This window comes from Haemorhous mexicanus, chromosome 2 (assembly GCF_027477595.1).
Source record: "Haemorhous mexicanus isolate bHaeMex1 chromosome 2, bHaeMex1.pri, whole genome shotgun sequence".
NCBI classification, from domain to species: Eukaryota; Metazoa; Chordata; class Aves; order Passeriformes; family Fringillidae; genus Haemorhous; species Haemorhous mexicanus.
In genome coordinates this window covers 7,903,672-7,926,648 of record NC_082342.1, presented here as the reverse complement: position 1 = coordinate 7,926,648, position 22,977 = coordinate 7,903,672, and the positions used below count along the sequence as shown (strand labels likewise).

Sequence of the window (22,977 nt, the reverse complement as noted above, 5' to 3'; positions counted from 1 at the left end):
CCTTCTCTTGAAAAAAGGTTTGACAGAGACGCTTGCCATTACACTTTGAAACCTGAAACTTGTGCCAGTAAAATAAAATTAAAAAAAAATAAAACCCACCCTATAAAACATATTAGATCAATACAGTGTAAATATAACATGTATTAGAAGTTGCTCGTTATTTCACTACAAGGAAAACAATCTGGGGGAAAAAAAAAAGATAATCAGTTCCAGTTGCTAAAACAGTTCAGTATATTTTATTTAAAGTCATAGCGTAACAGGAATGCTTTTATTAGCCCACAACCAAACAATGATCAAACTGGTGTAGAGGAAAATGAAGCATGATCCTATGGTACTCAACTGCAATATAACATTCTCTGCCACACAGAACATATCAGACTGGGGATGTTCACAAAGCCCTTTCAGTGTGAACTCTGCAAAAGACTGTTTTCCATCATGCTGCATTATTCCATCCCTTATTTTGCTTAAGAAGTAAGCCACAAGTAAGCATTCCAAGAACTGTGAATAGATTGTCAGTGTTGGCACCAACTATTCAGTAGTTTACACAATAGTTCACAAAGGAAACTGGGTAAAATTATGACTTGGAAATGGTCACGGACATCTTCCTCTTTGGCTACTTTAAAAGTTAGAAAATTCAGATTGGTACAAAAGACATTCATTTCAGAACCAATTCAAATATGTTTTTAAATAAATGGAACAAAATAAAGCATGTCTCGTTAATTTGGTATTAATTTTCCAGAATACTCTGCAATACATTTTCAAATATACAAAATCTTACTCTTTACAAAAAAGTTGTAGAGCTTGTGAGTAAACTCACTTGAATTATCTTAGCAGCACTCCAATAATTAACTATCTTAATTTTAATCAAAAAGAACCACCTTAATTTGATCACTGAATTTTGAGACTGCTTCTTCACAAGAAGCAATGTTTCAAAAGTTATAAAAGTGCAAGAACATCATCATGTTCCAAGCTGAAAGGCAGCTTCTAGAAGTAGTGAAATCAGTATTGCAAGGTCCTGATGTTAGTGAAATATATGCAGTGGGAAGAACTACACTTGCAGTACCTCTTCCAGTGTGGTATTGTTGCATTAAGACCAAAGCATGCTTCTCACTGAACATTTTAGTGATCTAAATAAAACAGTTGTGTCATTTTTGTCCATCTCTAGCAGGTGAGATGCTCAGACTAAGCGATTTGGGTGGGAGCAGATAACCAGCACACACAATAGCATCAGCAGGCCCCCACTCAATCGGCCTGCTCGTTTTGCTGCCCAGCATTTTTGTGCATTTGTAATTAAATAAAACATGGTAAAGTACAAGACTCTCAGAGGACCTTCTCATCCATTTGGATAAGCATTTCTAATTCCATGTTAGACTTCATTGAAGAAGAGGAGCCTCAAATTAGGTCCCACAAACCGTTAAGGCTGCCTTTTAGCCAAAAACTTCTGTTTCATTTAAGCAAACTACTTACTTTTAGTAAGAAGCATTAATACATAATGAATATTTGAATTCACTATCAAAATGAGGATTATAAGAAATTACAAACTTTAGAGCAGGAACACTCTTATCATTCCTGATAATATTCTGTAAACAACAATTTAATTGAGAATACCTGCTGCTTTGCAACACCTTAAGTGTAATTTTGTACTACTAGAACTACAAACCCAACCTTTTCCTTTCTGCTTCTTTGTAAAGCTTCCTCAAAAGAGGGTCTAGCAAGTCAAGAGCTCTACAATTACATGTGAATATTAATCTTACATTTTAAACACCTAATATTACTATACTCAGCCTCAGAAAGCCTCCTCAGAGCAAGTTTTGTTATACTTAGTACTGGTACAGTGTATCAGCACTTCTTTGTGACTTGCTTCTTCTGTGGTGGTTACAGACAACTTCACTTTGGGATGTCCGTGGTGTGAAGCACCAGAGCAACTCTGCTTGGAATGTACACCTAGGGAAAAACATGACAAGAACATCAACAGCTGGCAAACCCAGAAACCTAACAGGACACAACTTCTAAAAAACAGCATATGGAAAAAAAAACCCATATTTTAACTGGTAAAAATCTGTCATTTTGGCACTGTTGTGGGATAAATATTTTATATATATCATATATAGAATATTTAAAGAATGATTATTGACTGCTTAGTCTCTAGCATTGGAATTACACAAGATAAAAATTTTAAAGGCATCCTAATTACAATCTCTTCCCTATTTTTCTTTTAACAGCTTATTGTATTATATTTTAGGTGACTACCAGGAGAGGGCCTCATATGACTTACAATGACCAGTTTCAAAAACCTGAGAACATCCAGATCAACAGACTGGTCGGTCAGTGATATGTGACAAAGTTTTGCAACCCTCTTTCACTGTGATTTAAAGTTGCCCCAAGGCCTGTGATGTCATTTCATACAGGTAAATACCAGCAATATGACACAGCAGCATACTCTTCACACTCTTGGCACCTACTAGGGAATGTCAGTGGCTGAGCAATAAAACTCCATCTCAAAAGTGGACAGAATCAAAATTAATTATTTAAATGATTGCACTTTTCTTCCCTTTTTTTCCCCCTGAATACCACAAAAATACCCAAACACATATAATCAAAAAAAAACCTCATAGATCACAAAAGAACTCATGGTAATGTATTTTACATGACACTCCTTCCACGCTGAGCAGAGTCACAATCAGAAAACAAGAATGATATGTGGTATCTACCAATTACCTTGATACACGGTACTCCATCAATTGTCAGGTCTATGAATGTGTTTTCTGAACAAGTCAATAAAAATGCAATTATAAAAGGTAACACAAGATTGAAGATTATTGGTTTCATTCTGACAATGTCCTCTTTTAGCCTACCCTTCATCCCTGTGGAATGTCTAATATTCTGCAATTTCAACTGCGTTATCTGCTAACGAGAGCCTGATGGCACGAAAGGCTTTCATTGTTTTCAGAACAGAATAAAGCAATAAAGCAAAGAGCTTTAGGAAAAGGAGAAAAAAAGGAAAAGAACAGCTGATCTTCATTGAATCAGACAGAGCAGTGTCCAATGCTTCTTGAAAGGCAGCGAACATAATGATTTCCCCTAAGGTTTCAGTGATAAATAGCTTCTATAAACCGGTGCAGGAGAGGAAATACTTAATGAAGTCAACTACCTCAAAACATACAGATAAAGGAGAGATTCTGAAGTTGTGTACTGAGAAATTCAGGACTCTGGGTTTGGATGATGAAGTGAGAAGGGAGAAGGAACAAGAGAAATAAGTTTTCTAAGAAAGAATTTGTAAAATGTTATTTCAGTTATGGGAAAAAAAAATTAATGTTAATGCAGGACACAGCAATTCTCAATTATATTGTGGTCAATAATGTGGCAGATCCTAGGAGAAGTAAATTAGCCCAATTCCTTTAAAGTCAATTTACATCAGCTGAGAATCTGAGATCATCCAACTCCAACCACTTCATAGACAAGCAGAATTTTAAAACTGGTTTAAGCAGGATTTCAGAACTTGCACAGATGATTGTATTTAAACTAATGACAGATATGTTTTCCATTTGCCATGAAGAGCTGTATCTGCCAGCTTATTACTTTAGTCACTTGTTTTTTCCTTACCTAGGGAAATTAAACACACTTTTTAGAGTTTTTTATCTTGGTGGGCTTCTTGCTTAATCATAGAAAAGCCACATATGGCTCTATCTCCTAATCTTATTTAATTGGTCATGTAACCACCTCTGAGGCTATTTGCTACAAAAAGCAATAATTAAGGCATGAACAATGCAAAAATATAAATTATTGATTAAGCATATGATTAATTACAAATAAAAATATTAATTTTTCATTCCACTGGTGTAAAATTATTTTGGAAGGAAAAAATACGACACAACTATTAGATACTACTCCTTACAAATATATCGGTATTATAGGTATTTAGAGTAGTATTATTATTATTTCTTTTCCCCCCAGCCCAACAATATTTCCAGAATATACCACATTCTATGTCCTCTGGCTTCATTACTTGTTTAAATAGACAGAACTCAGAACATTGTGTGAGGGACCAAGGAAGAAAAATGTGACCAGTGAGGCTGGAAAGATCGCTTGTCTTTCCTGAGATAAACCAAAAACTGGAAGATTATCTGCCCAGGATCCCAGCAGGGTTTTCAGCCCAGATTTCTCACCTCCACTCCTCCTTCTGACAGCCTGAACCAAAAAACTTCCTCAGTCTTTTCACTCCAGTATTATTCCTTTTCTTTCAGCACCTCTCACCTGAATCACCACTCTTATAGCAACATATCCCCCTTAACTTACATTTATTTTCTCTATATTTTTCCTAAGTGTACTGACTGCTTCAAGCCAGTGCACCCGTGCACTGTGCTTCAAGCATATGCTTCAATTTGCCATTAAGTGACACTAATAAAAAGGTCAGGAATCCATTGCTGATAGGATAAGCTGAAATACAAGCATTTCATTGTATGTTTGAGTCCAGACACTTTCAAATGTATAAATGTATGGATAATCCTTAGCTCTATATGTGTCTGGATTGGACCTTGAAAATTCAGTTGATCAATGATACACACCAATTCAGTGTTATCTACAACTGTGCTCTGTCCCATCATGCTGGTCACTGCACCAGACTCCAAACAGGATCAGCTCCCTCACAATTCCTAATACTCTCTCCTTGATACCAGTCAAGAGCTGCACACAGAGCCTCTGATTGCTCAAAAAGCAGTGGCCAAGCCAGTTTTTAACCCACCTAACAATCTTATCTTCCCTGTAGCTCTTCAGTTTCTAGGCAGAAATGCTGCAGGAGACAAGGCTGAAAGTCTTACTGAACTGACTGGAGCAACCTTGTGCACACAGCTTGAGTCATTTAATCAAGAAAGCAATCAGGCTGACCATGCATGCTCTGACTTTGCTAAATCCAGGCTGGCTTTCTGACTGACTCACCTCATGTAACCCACTTGCTTGGGCACAGATTGCAAGAGAAAGTGGTTCTTGTCTTCTGGAGGAATTGCCCTACAGACCCCTCAGCCTTGCTTTTCATCCTTGGTTCAGCTGTCAGAAATTTCCCCTGACCACTCTGATTTTTCTTTGATAATAATCACCAGTCTTGCAATCACATCACTGAAATCATCCAAGCCTCTGGGTGTATCCCACTTATGTACAGCCTCTTTTTAACCTACTGCTCTGCTACTTTATTTTCAGTAGAGCACTATCACATAAAAAGGGTCTGAAAGCAGAGTTTGCCCTTGGAGTCTGAGAAAAAAAAAAAAAAAAAAAAAAAAAAAAAGGCACTGAATACTCCTGTATTGTTCATATTATTATCCATCAAAGTTTTGAGTCTTCCCTTCGTCAAAGGACTTGCCTTCGTTTTTTTTCCTTATCAGCAGATTTGCAGAATCACCTTCCCCTCTTCTTCATTTTATATATACAGTATACAGCCTGAGATACATATACACCTATCTATAAATAGACAAGTTTACTAAAAGGACATAGAGGGTTCCTGATTAAAACCATTACAGGAAACCTAGGTATTCTTCAGCAAAAAATATTATAAGAGGTATGTAATTTTTTTACTTTTACCATACCCTAGGAAGAGTATCTCAGAAGTTTATTCTTTCATGTACTGCTGCTGAATTATACACTTTCAATTACCAGCTTCAGTTCTACTGATCTCTGTTCTTTTAACCTGCTTTGTCTGATCACAATTTTTATCCCATTCATGCCTCCTTCACCATTTCCCAAGGCTCACTTGATGAATATGGACAGAAGTGAAAACCCAAAGAACAGAACACTAAAGAGAATTCATTCATAGCTTACCCACATCTTGACTGTCATCAATCAAATCACCCTCAGAGTCTCTCTTCTATTTCAAGCTCTCTGCTCACCCTGACACCCTTTCCAGCCACTTCCTCCCCTCCTGGCTCACCCATGTTGGGAAGAGACTCAGGAGACCCAAACTCCCTGCTGAAAGCAGGGTGAGCTCTGAGGTCAGAGAAGGTCACTCAGGATCTCAGTGAATTGTCCCTCTGCTCTCTATGCCAAACCTCGAGCCCTCTATGGTTCACACCAACTCCACTATTTTAGGAAGCCAAGAAGACACCTAAAAACACACACAGGAAGGTTCATGAGGCCTTTTCTGACAGAAGAGTGTAACATGGGGATTGGAAAGCATCCAGTCTGTCTGAGACAGGATGACTCAGCTGCAAAGACAGTTTTTGACAAAGTTAACTTTCAAAAGCTTACTCATAAAATATCACTGAAAGACTTTTTATTCTTAGTTTGGCAGGAATGGGGTAACTGCTGTTACTTCACCAGCAGATGTGCTAGCAGAGAGGATGGTGGGGGATCTTGTTCATAAGGCAAATGCAAAATGGGATTTTGTTGGCACTTTTGACCTTTTTATACTGCATGTCCATATGAGGCAGCTACACTGTCTGAAACCAGGCAAGTCCCACACAGATCAAGGCTTCTGGCACTAAAACAGTATCTCTAGTCAAGAGAGAAAAAAAAAAAAAAAAATCAACCTCTTTCCCACCAACTATCCATCAAGTTCACAGCCTATTCATGCTGGCTATCTCACAAGCAGGACAAAAACAACTGGTACTACTACTGGCCAGGATTGTAAAATGTATTCAGCCACATTCTTACTCCTTTATTTTTTTTTCTGTGAATATCTGGAAAAGTTCTAGGGAAAAAAGATATTTAAAGAGTAAGAAGAATACAGGAATACCAGATGTAGGAAACACCTGTGAAGAGCAGCAGCTATAGGCAAAAAATATCACCTTACATATTTCAGGAGAGGACTAAAATACACAGCAATCTCCAAATGTATCTAAAAAGCCACAAGCAAGAGGTTCTACAATTGACAACTGTTGCTTTCAGATCTGTCAGACTAATTCAGTAACAGGTGCAAGCACAACCAAAATTGGCTGGAACTGCAATGAACTACTCTTCCTCTGACTTTCAGGATTGGAAAACACCAAGACCTAAAAATAATTTCAAGGTCATTTTGCAACAGATGGGAGAATTACTAGAACTCAGAGCTAGATCAGGCACTGCAGAAAAATACTCAGTAGCACATATTGCAGCTGGTAGATGCAGAAGGCAATGTCACAAGAGCCTGTGCCAACATTGTCCCAAACTTTTAATTAAAATGAGGACTTTAGACAATCTCCTGTCCCCATACCACCACTAATTTTCACACACGGACACTATTCTGAGAATATAATTAACCATCAAATAATAAAATAGATTATAGCTCTTCCTTTCAGACTATAATTTATTATACAAAATCTCACACATTTTGGTTTTCATTTTGGTAGATTTTGCACATGACAAAGTAGGTGTGCTTAAAATAATGTGAAGTTCTGCCTTCCAATTTGTTTTTCAATTTACAGCTATACAGCATGAATATGCAGAAAATAATTTCCTAGATTGTCTTGCTTTTTTTATGCAAAAGAAGTCCATAAACTGCACAGGGTGTGTCTCAAAATTTCTTCTCTATTCTCTTTCTCTATTCTCTTCTGCACTTTGTTTTCAGGATGAGAAAAAGTACTTTAAGACAGCAAAAACCCCTGAAAAACAAGTACTCTGAAGACAAAGATAGGATGAAACAAAATTAATAACAGAGTAACTTCACATTACATTTGCTGGTGATTTTAAGAAGTCAAACAATCAATGAAGATGAACAAATGAATTTAGAAGTCTTAATCATCAAGATTTAAAAATCAAAAAGACCTTTGTGGCATTAAATTCTGATTGATTCACCTAGTTTGAACAGTTAAGTTTCTAACTACAAATATTCTTTCATGTAATCTGTATATCTGCATATCAGGGGAGAAAACAGTTAAAGATTGCATCAGTCCCTTAAAATTCAATGCATAAATCCTTATAATGAATGTTATTTGAATGAGTATTTTCAAAGCTAAGGTCACTAAATGCCTTTAGATCATTTCTATCTATGGAAGTATTTTAATTTGTCCACAGACTTAAGAAACAGGAAGTTGCACTTTGACACTGAATAATATACATTAAGGTCAAGGTTAAAAACTCAAGCCTGTAATAAGGATATTCTTAAAATAAACTATATAATTTCACCTTAATTTAATGTGGAAATATTTTATCACTAAATGCCAAAAATAGACAGAAAAGACAGCTCTGGGGACATGGGGAAAGGAATTCTCTGACATCTATTTATTTTTTTAACTAATTGGAATGAACTACAGAAAATCTATAAAAGTCAAAATATGTTAAGCAATTATATTTCACAACAAATCATATACTACTTTTCCAATGACAGAACATCCTCTGCAATATTCTACTTTGCCTCTTTATTACTCAGATACTGTTGGGGCATGAAGCAGGAAAGTATAAGCCCTCCATTTTCATATAAATCAAACTTTTGTCATGGTACAAAAGATTTACTAAGACACTTATTGATAGCTAGTTCTTTCCTACAGCAAAATTGAATTGAGTTGGATATCTTAGAAAAGACCAACAAGATATTTTAAGTGATGCACTATTAAAAAAAATTACACTTTTTCTTCCCCCTGCCCCAAGTCTAAGTTTCATATCCAACCACAAAAGCCAATTTAGGTACCAGCAAATGAATTAATCCAAAAAAGGGGCACTAAGATCTGACAGGGGTTGAAATGTGTGTGCAGCACTTAATTTACAACTTGCACAGAGATGATGAGACATAAGCAAGACTAAAGGTTTATCAAAAAAGCACACCAACATACCTCCAAAAAGACTAGTATGAGAATACCAGAGTAGAGGTGTAAATAGAAATGAAGATAAAGGGGTAAAAATAATCTATTCTTACAGTGACAAAATGGTTTACAGCCTGTTATTACAAAGTTTGATTGCCGGGAATGTTATGTACGTTTCATATATTTGTTAACAATCCATTAAAGAAAATGCAGTGAAATGGAAAAAATAGTACAGTTATTTCAATAAGTCATATTACAAAGGGCATTTCTGTGCATTTTCCATGGAGTTTTCAAGGTGTGTCTGATGATTTTGAATTCTGGCCCTCTAAGAGCTTTACTAAACAAGTCTGAAAATTGTACAGTGAAATGCTCAACAGTGCTTACAAAGCTTCGTCTTCTTCCAGGATTCTTTGCTCCATGAATTTCATATCTCCCTTCTTCTCATTTTGATATGACACCTTGAATACTTCTTTTATTAGGTGATATTTTAGAACGAATCATGTCACATTTAATCTTCTATTTTTGTAACACATTTGTGTGCTATTAAAGCCTGACTTGAGAAGCAGAATTATTGCATGTGATTTCATTTTGTCAACCCTCTGGGCATGTTTTACTGACAATGTTTACCCACACAACTTAAAGAAGGTACACCTTTTATTAAAAAAATTACTTCTTCAAAGTTTTTAGTGGAGAAGAAACTAAAATTTTTTAAACAAGAAACTCGAGTCTCATGCATTATGAATTATTATTAAACAGGAATAATTATTAAACAACAGGAAAAGAACTTTCCTGAGTTTGAGGTAGTATCATACATTATTTGAAAAGAAATCTGGTGGGAAGACTTCTGAGCTGGATTTTAGAAACTAATTAAAACTAAAGAAACTCCTAAGCAGAAAAAAATTACCCAATAACCTGGACATAAACTGCTATTTGAAATAAAACATCTTTGTTTTACTGCAAAATAGCAGCTGGAGGTATTTACTGTAACTTTTCTTAATTCTTACATGAAGACCTATTCGCTGAATTTAGGTTTTCCAGATGTTTTTCCTCGATCACGTTTACATGGTGTCCTTTCACTGGTACTTTACCTTTATTTGGTGCAAGTGGCATCCTCTGGGGGGTTGGCTGGAGCTGCTCTGTGAATTGGGTGGCAGAAGGACACAAGAGAACGGGTTTACATGGGTTTCTCTCTAACCTAGAGGTGCCGTTGCCATGCCACAGCTTATGGTACAAAAGTGCATTTGCTGCTGAGTTTGCCACATGCCTTATCTTCCACATACTCCTAGCAAACCACAGCTTCACATTCTGCCACGTTTGTTTCTGGCTTGGAAGGCTTGCACTCACCATCTAATGGACTACATGTGAAATACACATTCCACATCACAGTTAATTGGCTTGCAAAAGTTAAGTTAGTGATAGATAATTAAGATGCTCTCCAATCACCCAGGCAATGTATTTGAATTGGGCACACGAAGCAAGAACTCTGGAAGCAATAATTTGCTACATAACCTTCAGGAATGAAACCTCAGACCTTTCATTTCAAATTAGCACAAATACTTACCCACACTATGAAGGCACTATTACATGCAGATACATAAAAAAACCCCCAAAAAACCCAATGCAAATCCCATTCCTAAGATCCTTTATACCAAGCACAATGAAAGCACAAAAATTCTTTCATGTAATGAAAATATTTTACATCATGCAAATGAAAAAAATGACAATACTCTGGATACAATGAAAGAAAGAGAGACAGAGGCTAGAAGTGAAAATAATTCTCAGCAGTTTAGATCTCATGAGAAAAGTTAAGATGTGACACTAGAAATTCATGTTCTGTTCAACCATGGAAGGGGAGTGGCCCACAAAAATCAGTGCAGGTGCTCCATCTTTGCAGGCTCTTAAGGTTACAAATGTAACTTATTTGCAGGCATTTACATGTACCAATATACCTGTGCATAGAGAAACATACCCTTCACCCACATAAATGTTTTGGGTATAAAAATCTACTCAGCAATATAAGTGATTTCAGATTTTTTTTTCAGTGAACTCTTAATTCCCAGCCTTTCTGAATCTTATTTTCTTATGCTTATGAGCATATACACAGATGTGAATGCATACAGAAATAATGGGAAATATGTGCACATATACAATTATACATACATAAAGAATAGGGAAAATAACGTTTGAAAATTGCTAATGGTGATGATTCTGATTTCAAGAGGAATTAAGAAAGGTAGAGTTTTATTAGTAACCACCTCAGCTAACAGAAGTTGCATGTAAGTATATGTCTCCCAGTTAATCTCAGGTGATTTGTGGGAAACTCTTTATCTATTATTCATACCACTGTAGGACTGGAAATCCTTGAAATTCTTGATGTGAACAGATAAATCCTGTTCCATTTTGCAAAGTTTTTCTAAAAACTGAGGAGGAAAAATCCATGATTGGCTCTAATTTTTGTTTGTGGAGTTAAGCATGTGATTCTAAACAGAAAAGGAAGATTCAGTTTCTGCAGAGCTTTAAAAAAAGCAAGCATGAAGATGCAGTCTCTTGACTGAAATAAAGTAAAAATAAAGCAAATTATAATATTAAGGATAGCAGCTCAAAAGCGTATTAGTAGGTGTTCGTGCATGTTGGCAAGGAACACTGTGCCAGGCACTACAAAAGTGCAGGGAAATATAAAAGCAAGGTTGAAAGAGAAAAATTAGTTAATATTATTGGTTATAATAAAATCATAATGTTATCTATACTGTATTTAGACAAAAGGTAATTTCAAAAAATAATTTTAAAATATCCCCTTTCCCCAAATACTAGAAGAGACTCCATATTTGTCCAAAGAATTCCAAAACTTACACAGATGAAAGTAAAATTAAAACAAACAAACAAACCCCCAAACTTACCATAATAGAATTTACTTACCATAATTGAATGAGGTCGATAATTGTGGGGATATTCCTCAGAGAAATACTCTGTACTGTGGTCCAGCCTTTGATGCCCTCCATATTCTCCAGCATCAGAATCAAGAAGGATTTTATACTTAAAGGCAACTGTTAAGGAACTATGCCAATTACCCCTCAAACAGAAAATAAATCTAAACAAAAAATCTAGTAGAATTAGTAGTGGAACTTATGCAGTAATGGAAGCATGCTGACATATTCAACATAAAGCAAAAATCATAACAAAATCTAAAAGAGTGGAAAAACATGCAGAACATATAGAACTCATATGAAGTTTTGTCCTGAAAACTTTATTTAGCACAGTGACTCCTCTTACAGCAAGTACCTCCCAGTATCTTCTGCAATCTGCCATGAATGATAAGTTTATACATTACAGCAGACATGCACAGCACTCCAGGTGATGAACTAGACAAAAAATGTACCACTAAACAAAACAATGCCCTTGAATTGCATTTAAGAAGTAATATAATTGTGACCATCAAAATCAATTGCTATTTAGCAATATTTTACAGTCTGTCAGAATCTGACCAAGTGTCAATCAGAAAAGCATGTAATTTTACAGAAGAAAACCCCATAACTCCTCTGAGAGTCTTCTGGAAAAGAGCTGGAATTATTATAGCAGAGAGGAACAAAAGAAAGAAAATATTCTAAGAGAAGGCTTTTTAACAGACAGAAATCCTGACTGCAGTTGCTAAAATGAGGTGAATTATTTAACAAAGTGTAGCAATGAGTTGGAATACCTCTAGATACTTAAAAGGATTCAAACAGATTTAGCAAAATATAAAAGATAAAATAAAGTTGAAACAATAAAGTCAGACAACATAAGAAAATAAATGGGGAAATAAAGAGCTAACCCAAATTCAAAGTCAATTTCTTCTTATTTGTGACAACTGCAAATAAAATATTTAAATTTTTTTATTATTTCACTACCTTTTGTTTTCTTTATTGGACATAATTAAAGCATCTTTTTCCTTCCTGAAGTTCCAATAGAAAGCGATCTCTACTCCCCACCATCCAAAAGAGAGAGGGAAATAACAATGCTCTATAATCCACAACCTGCTTCCTCTATTCTTAGACATGGGAGAATCTTACTTTCCTACAACTTGTATTTAATGGGATTAGGGATGAATGAAGCAACACTTTTGAAAAAGTCAGTGGTTCTTAAACTGTTCTTAGGCTTCTGTGTTTGCTGAACCTTTTGAAAACAGGCCTGCTCAAAACCTGAAGGATTGTGGTATAGAAAGAATTGTTTTCAAGTCTCTTCACACAACTCAATAGGATGAGGTGGGAAATGCCCCAACCACCTGCCTTACTGACTGAAATCTCTGGTGACAAGGAAGGCTGAAGCATGACATCACACAGAAATAACCACAAATTTACTCTGAGACACTTCAGTCTAGAAGACTGCAATGAAGAAAAGCAAATGCACATAAGGAAAACAGGAAAACTGTCAATTAGCTCCCAAATCACAAATGCTAACCAATCCCTTCCCCACATTGCCAAAATCCTTCCCATTTTGTTTGCAGCAAAATGAGAGAATGGTCCAAAAGTTAATTGTTGAGTTCTACAGGGCAGGGGCCCAAAGATCACAACATTCTACAGCAAAACCTTTCTGTTTGTTATCTTCCCTTAAAAAAAAAAAGTTTGGAAAATTATACTTTGCCAGTTTTAGTCCTCAAAGGTTTTCATGTGCAGACCACACACCTCTCCCTCCCTTCTTTCACAAACATGATCTAATTACCATTCATTTGCTGTCATGTACAACATGCAAAGCCACAAACTACAAGATGCAGTCAGTCTCTTCAGTGTCCTTTCAGCAGCAGCAATGTCTGCTATTATTCCACTACATATTTTATTAACATGACAGGAGAATGCCTCCATCAAGCATTTCATACCTTACTTTGGTGATCTGCACTATTAAATTATTAAATTTAATAACTTATCAATGTTGTTGAGAGGCCTGACATGTTTAATGATTCCTTCAAAACTATTTACAGCAAATGCCATTGTTATGGCTATGCTGTTTTAAAAACAATTCATAAAATTAAGTCTGTATTGCCACAAAGTACTGCTGAAGTTAATATCACCATGTCTTCACTCATATATAGCATATTTTGTGTAAATACTGTTAACCAGATCCTGAATAATGGGGTCACAAGAAAAATTAAGATCCTCACAGATCAGGTATTTGTCTGGGAAAAATACCTAGTTTGGTAAACAAGTGCATTTACCTTCCAACTTAAAGCCTCACAAAAAAAGTCAGTTTTCACATTTTAGAATTTTTCAAGCATCTAGTTTTCTGAAGATTACTTTCATGAAAACATTAAACAGCAGATGTGCATTTTAATTAAGTACATAATAGAAGCATTTTTTTATGCTGTGAGGTCTGTTTTGTTTCTGTGACAGTGTTGGAACTACTAGCTCATATTCTCACTGGAAGAAAAAAAAAAGTCTGATTCCTGTTGTTTGGTGCTCCAGCTAAATTTCCCACCCACTACAAGGGAAGAGAGCAGCAAAAGCAATGAACCCTTGTATAGACAGAGCAGAAAATGGAAAAAAACTGACACATTATCTCCCACATTAATTACTAAATCATTATGCTTTTATAATGTTTTGAAATGCATATTTTAACACATTTTTTAAATTTAATCTTCTGCATATTTAGTGACACATTTGCAAAGTAAATGCAAATCATAAAATAGGAAAATTTGTACTTTGTTCCAACACTTACTGCTGATGAAAGAAACCAAGTAGTGCTTGAGGGGGTGATAGAGTCTTAAGAGGTTAGGCCATTTTGCTTCTCATAATTCTTGAATTCCACTGAAAAAACTGGCATAATTTCAGGATGAAGGATACTACTTTTGCTCCTCTCCACACACTGCTAATTTTGAAGTCTAAGGATTCAACCTATGAGTGACAAAAAGCATATGGTATTTGGCTAAATTTTGTAATGAAGGTAAACACCTTGGCCTGATAAAATTCAGCTCAGGATACTCCAATGACAGGTGAAGCCATTTAAGCACTCAACACATGCACAAGTACTGAGAGGGAGGGGGGCACTGTTTCAACTTCTGCCAAGGATGATTTTTGGTTAAACCACATGTAAATTTACAGATATGTCAATTAATGTTGGTTAGTGATTTTGATGATTATAAACATAAAATGGAGATTCACTTTGGAGCCAAGATAACACACTTTGTTAAAAAAGGGGGGGATTTACACACATATAGCTTAATTTTAATGAGACTTCCAACACAGGGGAAAAATTATTTAACAAAATCAAGTGTGGAATCTCAAGGAGGGAAAAGGAGTAATTTCTGAAATCTTTAAGCCCCTTTCCTGTTTGTTTTCCATCCTTTCAGCCAAGTTCCTTTTGAATAGAGGAAAGAAGGTTTCCATATTGAATTTTCACTGCAGACTGGCCTTGGAATCTAAGCACTAGCCCACAGAAAGGCCTAGGCAGTACTAAAAACATACATTTGGAAACTCATGAATGGTTTCTCCATTAACATTCAAAGTTTCATCTACAATCAGAAAACTAGAGACAGCTGACCTAGATGTTGATTGTTCATCTACCTCCAAACTGAAGCAAATTAGGCAGAAATAATTTGTTAGTTCAAGCTGCTTTTTTCATGAAAAGGCTTCTGAAAGAGCATAATTTATGAAGTAAAATTCCAGCATAAGCACAGAAATGTTTTTCTTTTCCCTTCACATAATGATTCAGAAATTGGGCAATAGGATATGCCACTCTGATACTTACACAGACTCACAGTGCTGCAAACCTCCTTCTTCTCCCATGCAGATCAAAGAGGCATTCCCACATTAGTATGCTGTATTTCTTATTCACACCTATTAACCTTAAGTATCAACTACCTTGATGGAATTTAGCATTTGACTGATCCTAAATTAAGTCCTTTGTCTCAGCCTGCCAGAATTCTACCAGGCAGGGACAGTTACACAACCACACTTCAAAGGGGCGTCTTTGCCTTCAGCAATCACATGCCAGTGACTCATTTAAATGACCTTACTTGCTCATTAGAAGCTCTAGATGCACGTTGTAAATGTCAGAGAGCCTGAATTAATGTGGGGATTTTTTTTAAAAAGGCTATTTTTGCAGCATTTTGATGACAATATTTGTGATTCCTCAGAACAAACTGGTTTCAAATCACAGAACATCCTGAGTTGGAAGAGAGCCACTAGGATCCAAATCCAACCCCTGGGCCCACACAGGACAGCCCCAAGAATCATATGTGCCTGAAAGCACTGTCCAAATGCTCCTAATCTCTGTCACATTTGGTGCTGTGACCATCGCCTTGGGGAGCCTGTTCCAGTGCCCATCTGCCCTCTGGGTAAAGAACTTTCCTAATATCTAACCTAAAACTGGCACAGCTTTATACCATCCCCTCAGGTCCTGTCACTGGTCACCAGAGAGAAAAGATGAGTACCTGAATGTCCCTATGAACCCTAAATTCAAGCCATGCTGCTATTCATTCACTCTTGGACTACAATGTTTTGATAGATGCTATGCAAAAATAGCAATATGTAAAACAAAGAAAGCACTCTTTCCCATGACTTTTATTTTTTTTTTGCTTGAGCAGTATATGACAACATGAAATGTCAAAATACAGATAAGCTAACAGCAATTCATACTGCCCAACATTCACAGACTCCCATGCTCACATATAAAATTAAGGTCTCATTCCTTGAATACCTCACACCAAAGTACAGTATCTTACAAGAACAAATTGTAGAACAGAACAACCCAATGTCGACGAAAATAGGTCCAGAGAGAAGACTGAAGTTCAAGGAGGAAGGAAAAACTGACCAAAAACTGACTGTGACTTCTCATACTCATTAACTAGCTGAATGCCCACAGAAAGAGTTTCCAAAGCAGGTGGGACATGCAGGACTGTAATTTCTACTAACTATACCTTCTCATATAAAAGTGGAATTGGGGTCATTATGCCAACAGCCTACATACAGAACAGTTGAAAGAAGAATATTTTCAGTGAGTTCAGAACAGAGGACTGCCTACAAAAATGCAGGCCAAGCAGGAAACTCTGGACTTTTCAACATACCTGCCAACATATCTGAGAAGCTGTATATAAAACCAGCTTAGAGATATATATCACTACAATATATGGATAGACCAAAGCCATCCATTTAACAAAGGCACATTCAACGACCTGTGTTAGGTGCACTCATCCATCTAGTTCAAGGCACAAAGCAAACTTAAACCTAAGAATTGAAAGGAACATCCCATTTCCCAACATTCCCAATATAATTCAGAAAAATGTTTAATTAAAAAAATTTGATCAATATATATTTTTGCAAGTTGTCTCTTCTGGCTTATAACAGCAAAGGGTATCAAATTAAAAATCCACTAATTTATTAAAAGAAACAAACAGACTAACAACAAACTTTTGCTTTTAGGTACTTTCTCCTCACATCTAATTTTCAAAGGGATCATAAATAATTCCTTTTCAAGTGGAGAAATTGTTCTGAAGATTTAATATAATGTTACCATATGTCCTAATATTAGAACATCCTTTATTGAAGTCTTAGGTTAAAAGGATCCATTAAAAAACTATATATAAAATTCATGGTTCTAATTGCAGAAGAAGAGTTAGGGAGAAAACTTAGATGACATTAAAACACACCAAAGTATTTAAAGAAAATAAATAGAGAAATTCCTCTAGATTTTAAATAGCTCCTTAGTCTTCTCTGGTGAGCTCCCCCTCCCACAGAGTACTGTGTGCACCTCTGGGATCCTCACAAGAGGAAATTCCATGATTGAACTAAAGCAACTGAAACATGGAATTACCCTGAATGGCTGATAAATAAAGAGGAGGCTAAAACTGGAACTGCAGTGCTTTAAACTGACACAGCAAAAGTCACACACTAGGCAGTGTTTGTCAAAGGACTCGAAAGAAACTGAATTTGGAAACTTAACCTCCCCCAGAAAATCAGCAATAATTTTTGGAGCCGCTAAGAATTTGGACACAAATGCAAAATCAGTCAATGACTCGAGTTGTCATTTACTGCTCAGCTCATCAAAGAGCACATTCTCAGTCCACCCAGTTTTAAAGTACAAATGCACAGATACAAACTGCCTGATGAAGGTTTGCACTAAAGCACATTCCTGTGTGACTCCATGCAGCATTATCCCACTCTGGTGGCTTTCTGCTATATATTTCAGAAGTGGGAGTTACTTGCTTTTTCATCCCTCAACAGAATTCCAATAAGCAGCTTCACAAGTCTTTAAATTGCAATTTTTACTTTTACTTTCTACAAAATTATCTCTTATGAAGAAGACTAATTTATAGATTTTTTTTTGGGGTGTACACAAAGAATTAAAGCAGTATTATGTTGTTGACAAATTAGTGATTTCTTACCTTTTAACTACAGGTTGAATTCATATTAGAAAAAAAAAAAAAAACCACAAAATCAGCTTTCAATTTCAAAAACTTTTCCTCACAAACAGAACAGTAAAGAAAAGGATATTTTCCTGGAGTTTCAATACCCACTCTGTAGTCCACATAACTTTGGTATGGATGGAAGTTGAAAATAAAAATAAGACCTGCTCTCTCAAATGCTATGACCTTATTGGATTCATGCTTTTCACTCACATAGGCCTAGGGGGAAAAGGGAAAAAAAAATCAACAATTTAAAAAAATATTTGATTTCTAATAAATTAAAAAACCAAGAAAAACCCCACTGCTTCTGTACCTCATTTCAAGTAATACAGGTAAATACTCAATGAACAGAACTAAAGGCATTAGTCTGCAAACTGAAATTGTTTATCTATGAAATTTCATATAAAGTTTTTGATTACTAAACTGTAGTTTACTTTTTACAAGGTAACATAAAATTACAGAGGTAGAAGCCTGTTAAACAGAGCACTTGAAAAATTCTTGCTCAAAGACTGGTAACTTGGTTTTGCCATCACACTTTCCTTTAGTAAAAAATGAAATCTTCAGCCTATTTGTTATGGGGATCTGCATCACATATAGTATTATTAATTCAGAAAATGAAGTACTCAATATGGTTTTTTGGTGTGTTTTTTAGCAATCTGTGTGAGAAACAGCTTTGATAAGCCACAATAAATGGCTGCACATACCACCTTTGTTTTATTTGCTAAAGCCATTAATAAATAACTAGACATCAGTTAAAAAAATCTTTAAAGTGGATTATTCATTAAAGTGGACTAGAATAAAATAATTAAACACTGAGAAATGATAACAATTGATCTTTCCCAAAAATTACAGTGTGATACGAGTGTAAAAAATGCAAATGCAGAAGCAGCAGGTTGATGACTAGGAGACTGTAACTTAAACTAGACTTTGCTGAAAGTTTTTCCTCAGATATGGAGTAATTATTTTTATAAAGTGTAATGTCAGAACAACTTATACTTTTGCAAAGCAATCCTTGGATGGGATTACAGACAATTTTATAGTCTGCTTTATGCAATCCACAGTTACTGAATAAAAATAGGGAAAATAATAGGAAGAGACCTTGTTATGGAGCTAAAAGGAGACTGTTTCAGGTTTCTATTATCTGTGGAAGATACTTCAGTGCCATATTTTGACAACTTGAAATATATGGTGAGGCATTACACAGCGCATAATAAAGCACTGTTTGAAATTTCAGCATGCAAATTTGAAAGCGTTGTTACTCCACACATGTGCCCAACGGGTGACTAAAACTTGTCATTTTGTATATACAGCTTACCTGGGGAGATGCAAGCCAGCCAAATCTTTCCTCCAATTTATTCATATCTCTATCAAAGGCATTTAGGAATTTATAGCGAAGAAGATCATCCTCAGTAAGATTAAACTGTCTTCTGGCATAATGGTAGCTCTCATTATTCCCTATTCTGGGGAAGTCAAGCCATTCTGGATGTCCAAATTCATTACCTGCATTTAAAAATATTAAGGATCCGTGAAATCACATGCTAAGAATAAACTAAGCCTACAAAAGCAAAATATACCAATGTGTATTTCCTTTCTACAAGTTTTAAATTCCAAAGAATCTGCTTCCATAGGTAAACCAGTCATTTTATTATTATGCCTCTCATTTTTTAATCCATCTCTCAGAAATTCCATTTGTGTTAGCAGGGTTGCTTGGCCATTAAAACTACAAGAGCAAAATATCCATGGACTCCAGGGGAGTGATGAATTATGAACTCCACGTTATCATGCCATGCTTTAAAATTTCCCAAAAATTTTTCTGTGTGTGTAAGTGCCATTATATCTCAATTTGGTTTTCTATAGCAGTAGATTCACAAGTCTGCCAGTCTCACCCAGATTATCTAGCCCAAAAAACTACTGACCAGACTTCTCTTGAAGACAAAGAATAGGTATATTCAAACTTGGATCACATTCAGAAAGAAGGAAAGGTTAACATTTAGTCAAGAAAAAGTTTAGCTTCTCCTATGCAGAATCTCCAAAGCAAATCTCAGCTGTCAAAGCTAAAGATTCAAAGCAAGACCTCATATGGGACTCAATATTTTGAGTGACTTTGATGTATCCAAAATTTTCTTGGTTTATATATTGTCATTATTACAGATTGAGACAATTCCAAATGCACTTATAATTCTAACTCATGATATAACCTGTTGTCCTGCAGACTCTCTGACATTTTGGACTATTCATTTGACACAGCATTAAAGGGTATCAAGTACCTTGCAAATTAAACACTTGTTTCAAATCCCACAACAATTGATTCATGACAAACATTTCAGAGATTACACGACACCCACTCACTATAAAACAGAGACAAAAACATGTATCTGGAAATATGTATGGAAAGTAATAGAATGAAATTTAAGAGCTTTTCTACTAAAACAAACAAACCAAAAAAGAATAGTAAAAGGATCCTCACATTTCCACAAACTGTTACTCAACTTTTGTCAATGAACTGCAGCTTTGTGGGCTGACAGAGGGCAGGGGTGCCAAGGGAAGGCAAGAGATTCCTGGCTGGATACCCTGCATGTGCATCCACCACCCATCTGCACTGCCTAGAAGGCCTGGAGGATACAGGCAGCAGAGACAACTGCAAACTTCAATTTGTGAAATGATTTCTGTAATTCTCTGTTTTGTGGGAACAAAGAAGTGAACAGAGGACAAAAGAGAAAAGCCTCATATATATTTAGGAGAGTTCTTCAGAGTGGTATCCGCTTTGTAAACCAATTGACAAGTTGTAAATTAAATTTCCTATTCAAAAGCTAAACCACTAAATTTCATATTCAGCTCAAAACTGGAGACAAATATAAAAGAATCAGAATCACAGCAGGACTTACAAAATGACCTTGGAATAATGCTGGACTGAGCTCTTAAACTGTGCTAACAATACGGTTTGGAAAATGAGGAAAGATATTGCTACAAAACAGACACAGTATCTAAGCAAATTCAATATTCTCTGAAGAGCTAGACAAGGTATTACCTTCTTTCGTGATCTGCACACTACTGAAAAGATGAACTACATGAGATAGCTCAGCTAAAGACAGCAAAAAACATCAGAAAGACAGAGATGATACATATCTGGAATTGAAAGGCAATGAAATCATACCTATTTGTTCAAGAAAGAAACAACAATGGGTGAAATAAGCAACAGAAGATAGCAAATAAATTAGACTGAACTAGCCCATCATTTCCACAGATTATTTCACTGTAAGTAGAGCAGACTTCCTTTGGGTTTATAATGGGTAACGACTCCCTCACCTCCACTTGCTTTGCCTGTTTCCCCACCACGTTAACTAGTATGGTTCCAATGCTGTTCTGTTGTCTTGGCTTTTTGAAAGGAACAATATAAGTGCAGCAAAATACTAAAAGCAGTTTTAATTTTCTACTATTACTTATGACTATAAAGAAAAAAAAGGAATTTAGTACAGTGCAGCAATTTGACAAAACACTAAGATACTTTCTGTTCCCAAAAACACAAGCTGAGGTCTCAAGTCTGCATGTACTTTGACAGTCTGTGTCTATGAGCATCTTCTGGAGGATATGCTCCTGAGCCTTTTGTACTATTTGCTTGACTGTAAAAGGGTCACTTGCTCTCTCTTTATAGGAAGAAAAATAGTTTATAAATTGTAACAGAATGAACTCAAGAAGTTTAAACTGTGGTATAGGGAAAAGAAAGTAACATTTAGGATGCATCTGCTTCTTGCAAAGCATTAAGGCCATGCATCCTATAAAAAAACCCCACATCTAAAAGCTACTTTTTTAATTGCTTTTTTTTTTCTAGTTTAGCTTCATAACAGACAATAGGAGGGACTAGGAAAGAAAAGGCAGAGGTGACCAACACTTGCTGCTAAAGATAACTATTGGTTCACTGAATGTGAAGCATCATCTGCCTCCTTCCCCATGTTACACTTCTCATCTCTGACAAGAATCAGCAACATTCACCTCTATGCTTAGAGGCTTCTACAGTTATCAAGAAGTATAACTGGGATTTATTTTCCTCTAATTAATTTACTGTTTGATGTAAAAGTCTAAACTACAGATTGATAAGAAGCCAGCTGCCACAAATGATGCAAATCAAGACAATGGAACTAATGTGGGGGAGGCAGAGAACAAAGCTGAAATTAACTGAAGTTTTGATTAGAGAAACAAAGACAAATCCTTGAAGTGCAATGCATGCTAATTTTATCTAGGAATTAATTGAAGCTTGCTATTTGCTGCATATTGCGCACACTGGACAACTTTATTATGTACAGCATTTCAAGATCGCAATTCCAACAAATAAATTAACTTTCTACTACCATAATTAAAATTTATGTCATCCTTGTTTATGAAGATAGAAATGCATTAACACCACAAAGAAGTTAGGCTGCTGTGAATTTTTTAAAGTTGATCTGCACAGGTCAATAAAGTTTTCTTGATCTCTCTTCTTTAAATATCTTTAGTAGCAATTCTCTCTGAAAATACAAGCCTAAGCAGAACTGAAGAGATATTTAAAAGATGGAGCAGGCAGTTTCATGAGATGTTATTAGGAGTTGTTTGCATTTTGAATTAAATATGATGACACTAAATATTTTTAAAGCAGTTAAAACAAGTAGTTTATTTTATACAACAAAAGTAAGAAGTTTAATTAGGTGTATAAGGCTAAAAAAGGTTTTAAATTATCTAAACCACCACAAAAAGATCCTATTTAAATCTGATGAGCTGGAGACTGGACACATTGGGACAAAAATTCCAACAGTTCCACCTTAAAGTACATCTATCAAAGTATTCAGAGTTACACCAATTTACAGAAGTCAGACAATAAAGTCACCCAGGAGTTGCTACTGCTTTGAATTTAACTTCACTACCTTTGTGAAC

At 35.7% G+C, this 22,977-nt stretch overlaps 1 protein-coding gene across 2 annotated transcripts in view; it reads right to left on the bottom strand.

Annotated features, from left to right (window-relative positions):
• Positions 1-207: 207 nt before the first annotated feature.
• Positions 208-22,977, bottom strand: part of GBE1 (1,4-alpha-glucan branching enzyme 1) — a 133,434-nt gene continuing 110,664 nt past the window's right edge. The window contains exons 13-17 of one of the 2 annotated variants that reach the window (XM_059872662.1): positions 19,388-19,572; positions 18,163-18,291; positions 11,619-11,738; positions 9,791-9,838; positions 208-1,944 (exon numbers count right to left, since the gene is read on the bottom strand). In XM_059872662.1, coding sequence (XP_059728645.1) covers positions 1,888-1,944; positions 9,791-9,838; positions 11,619-11,738; positions 18,163-18,291; positions 19,388-19,572 — 539 coding nt within the window. In that variant the 3' untranslated portion in view covers positions 208-1,887. The remainder of the gene's footprint in view (positions 1,945-9,790; positions 9,839-11,618; positions 11,739-18,162; positions 18,292-19,387; positions 19,573-22,977) is intronic. The other variant, XM_059872672.1, reaches the window with a different exon arrangement.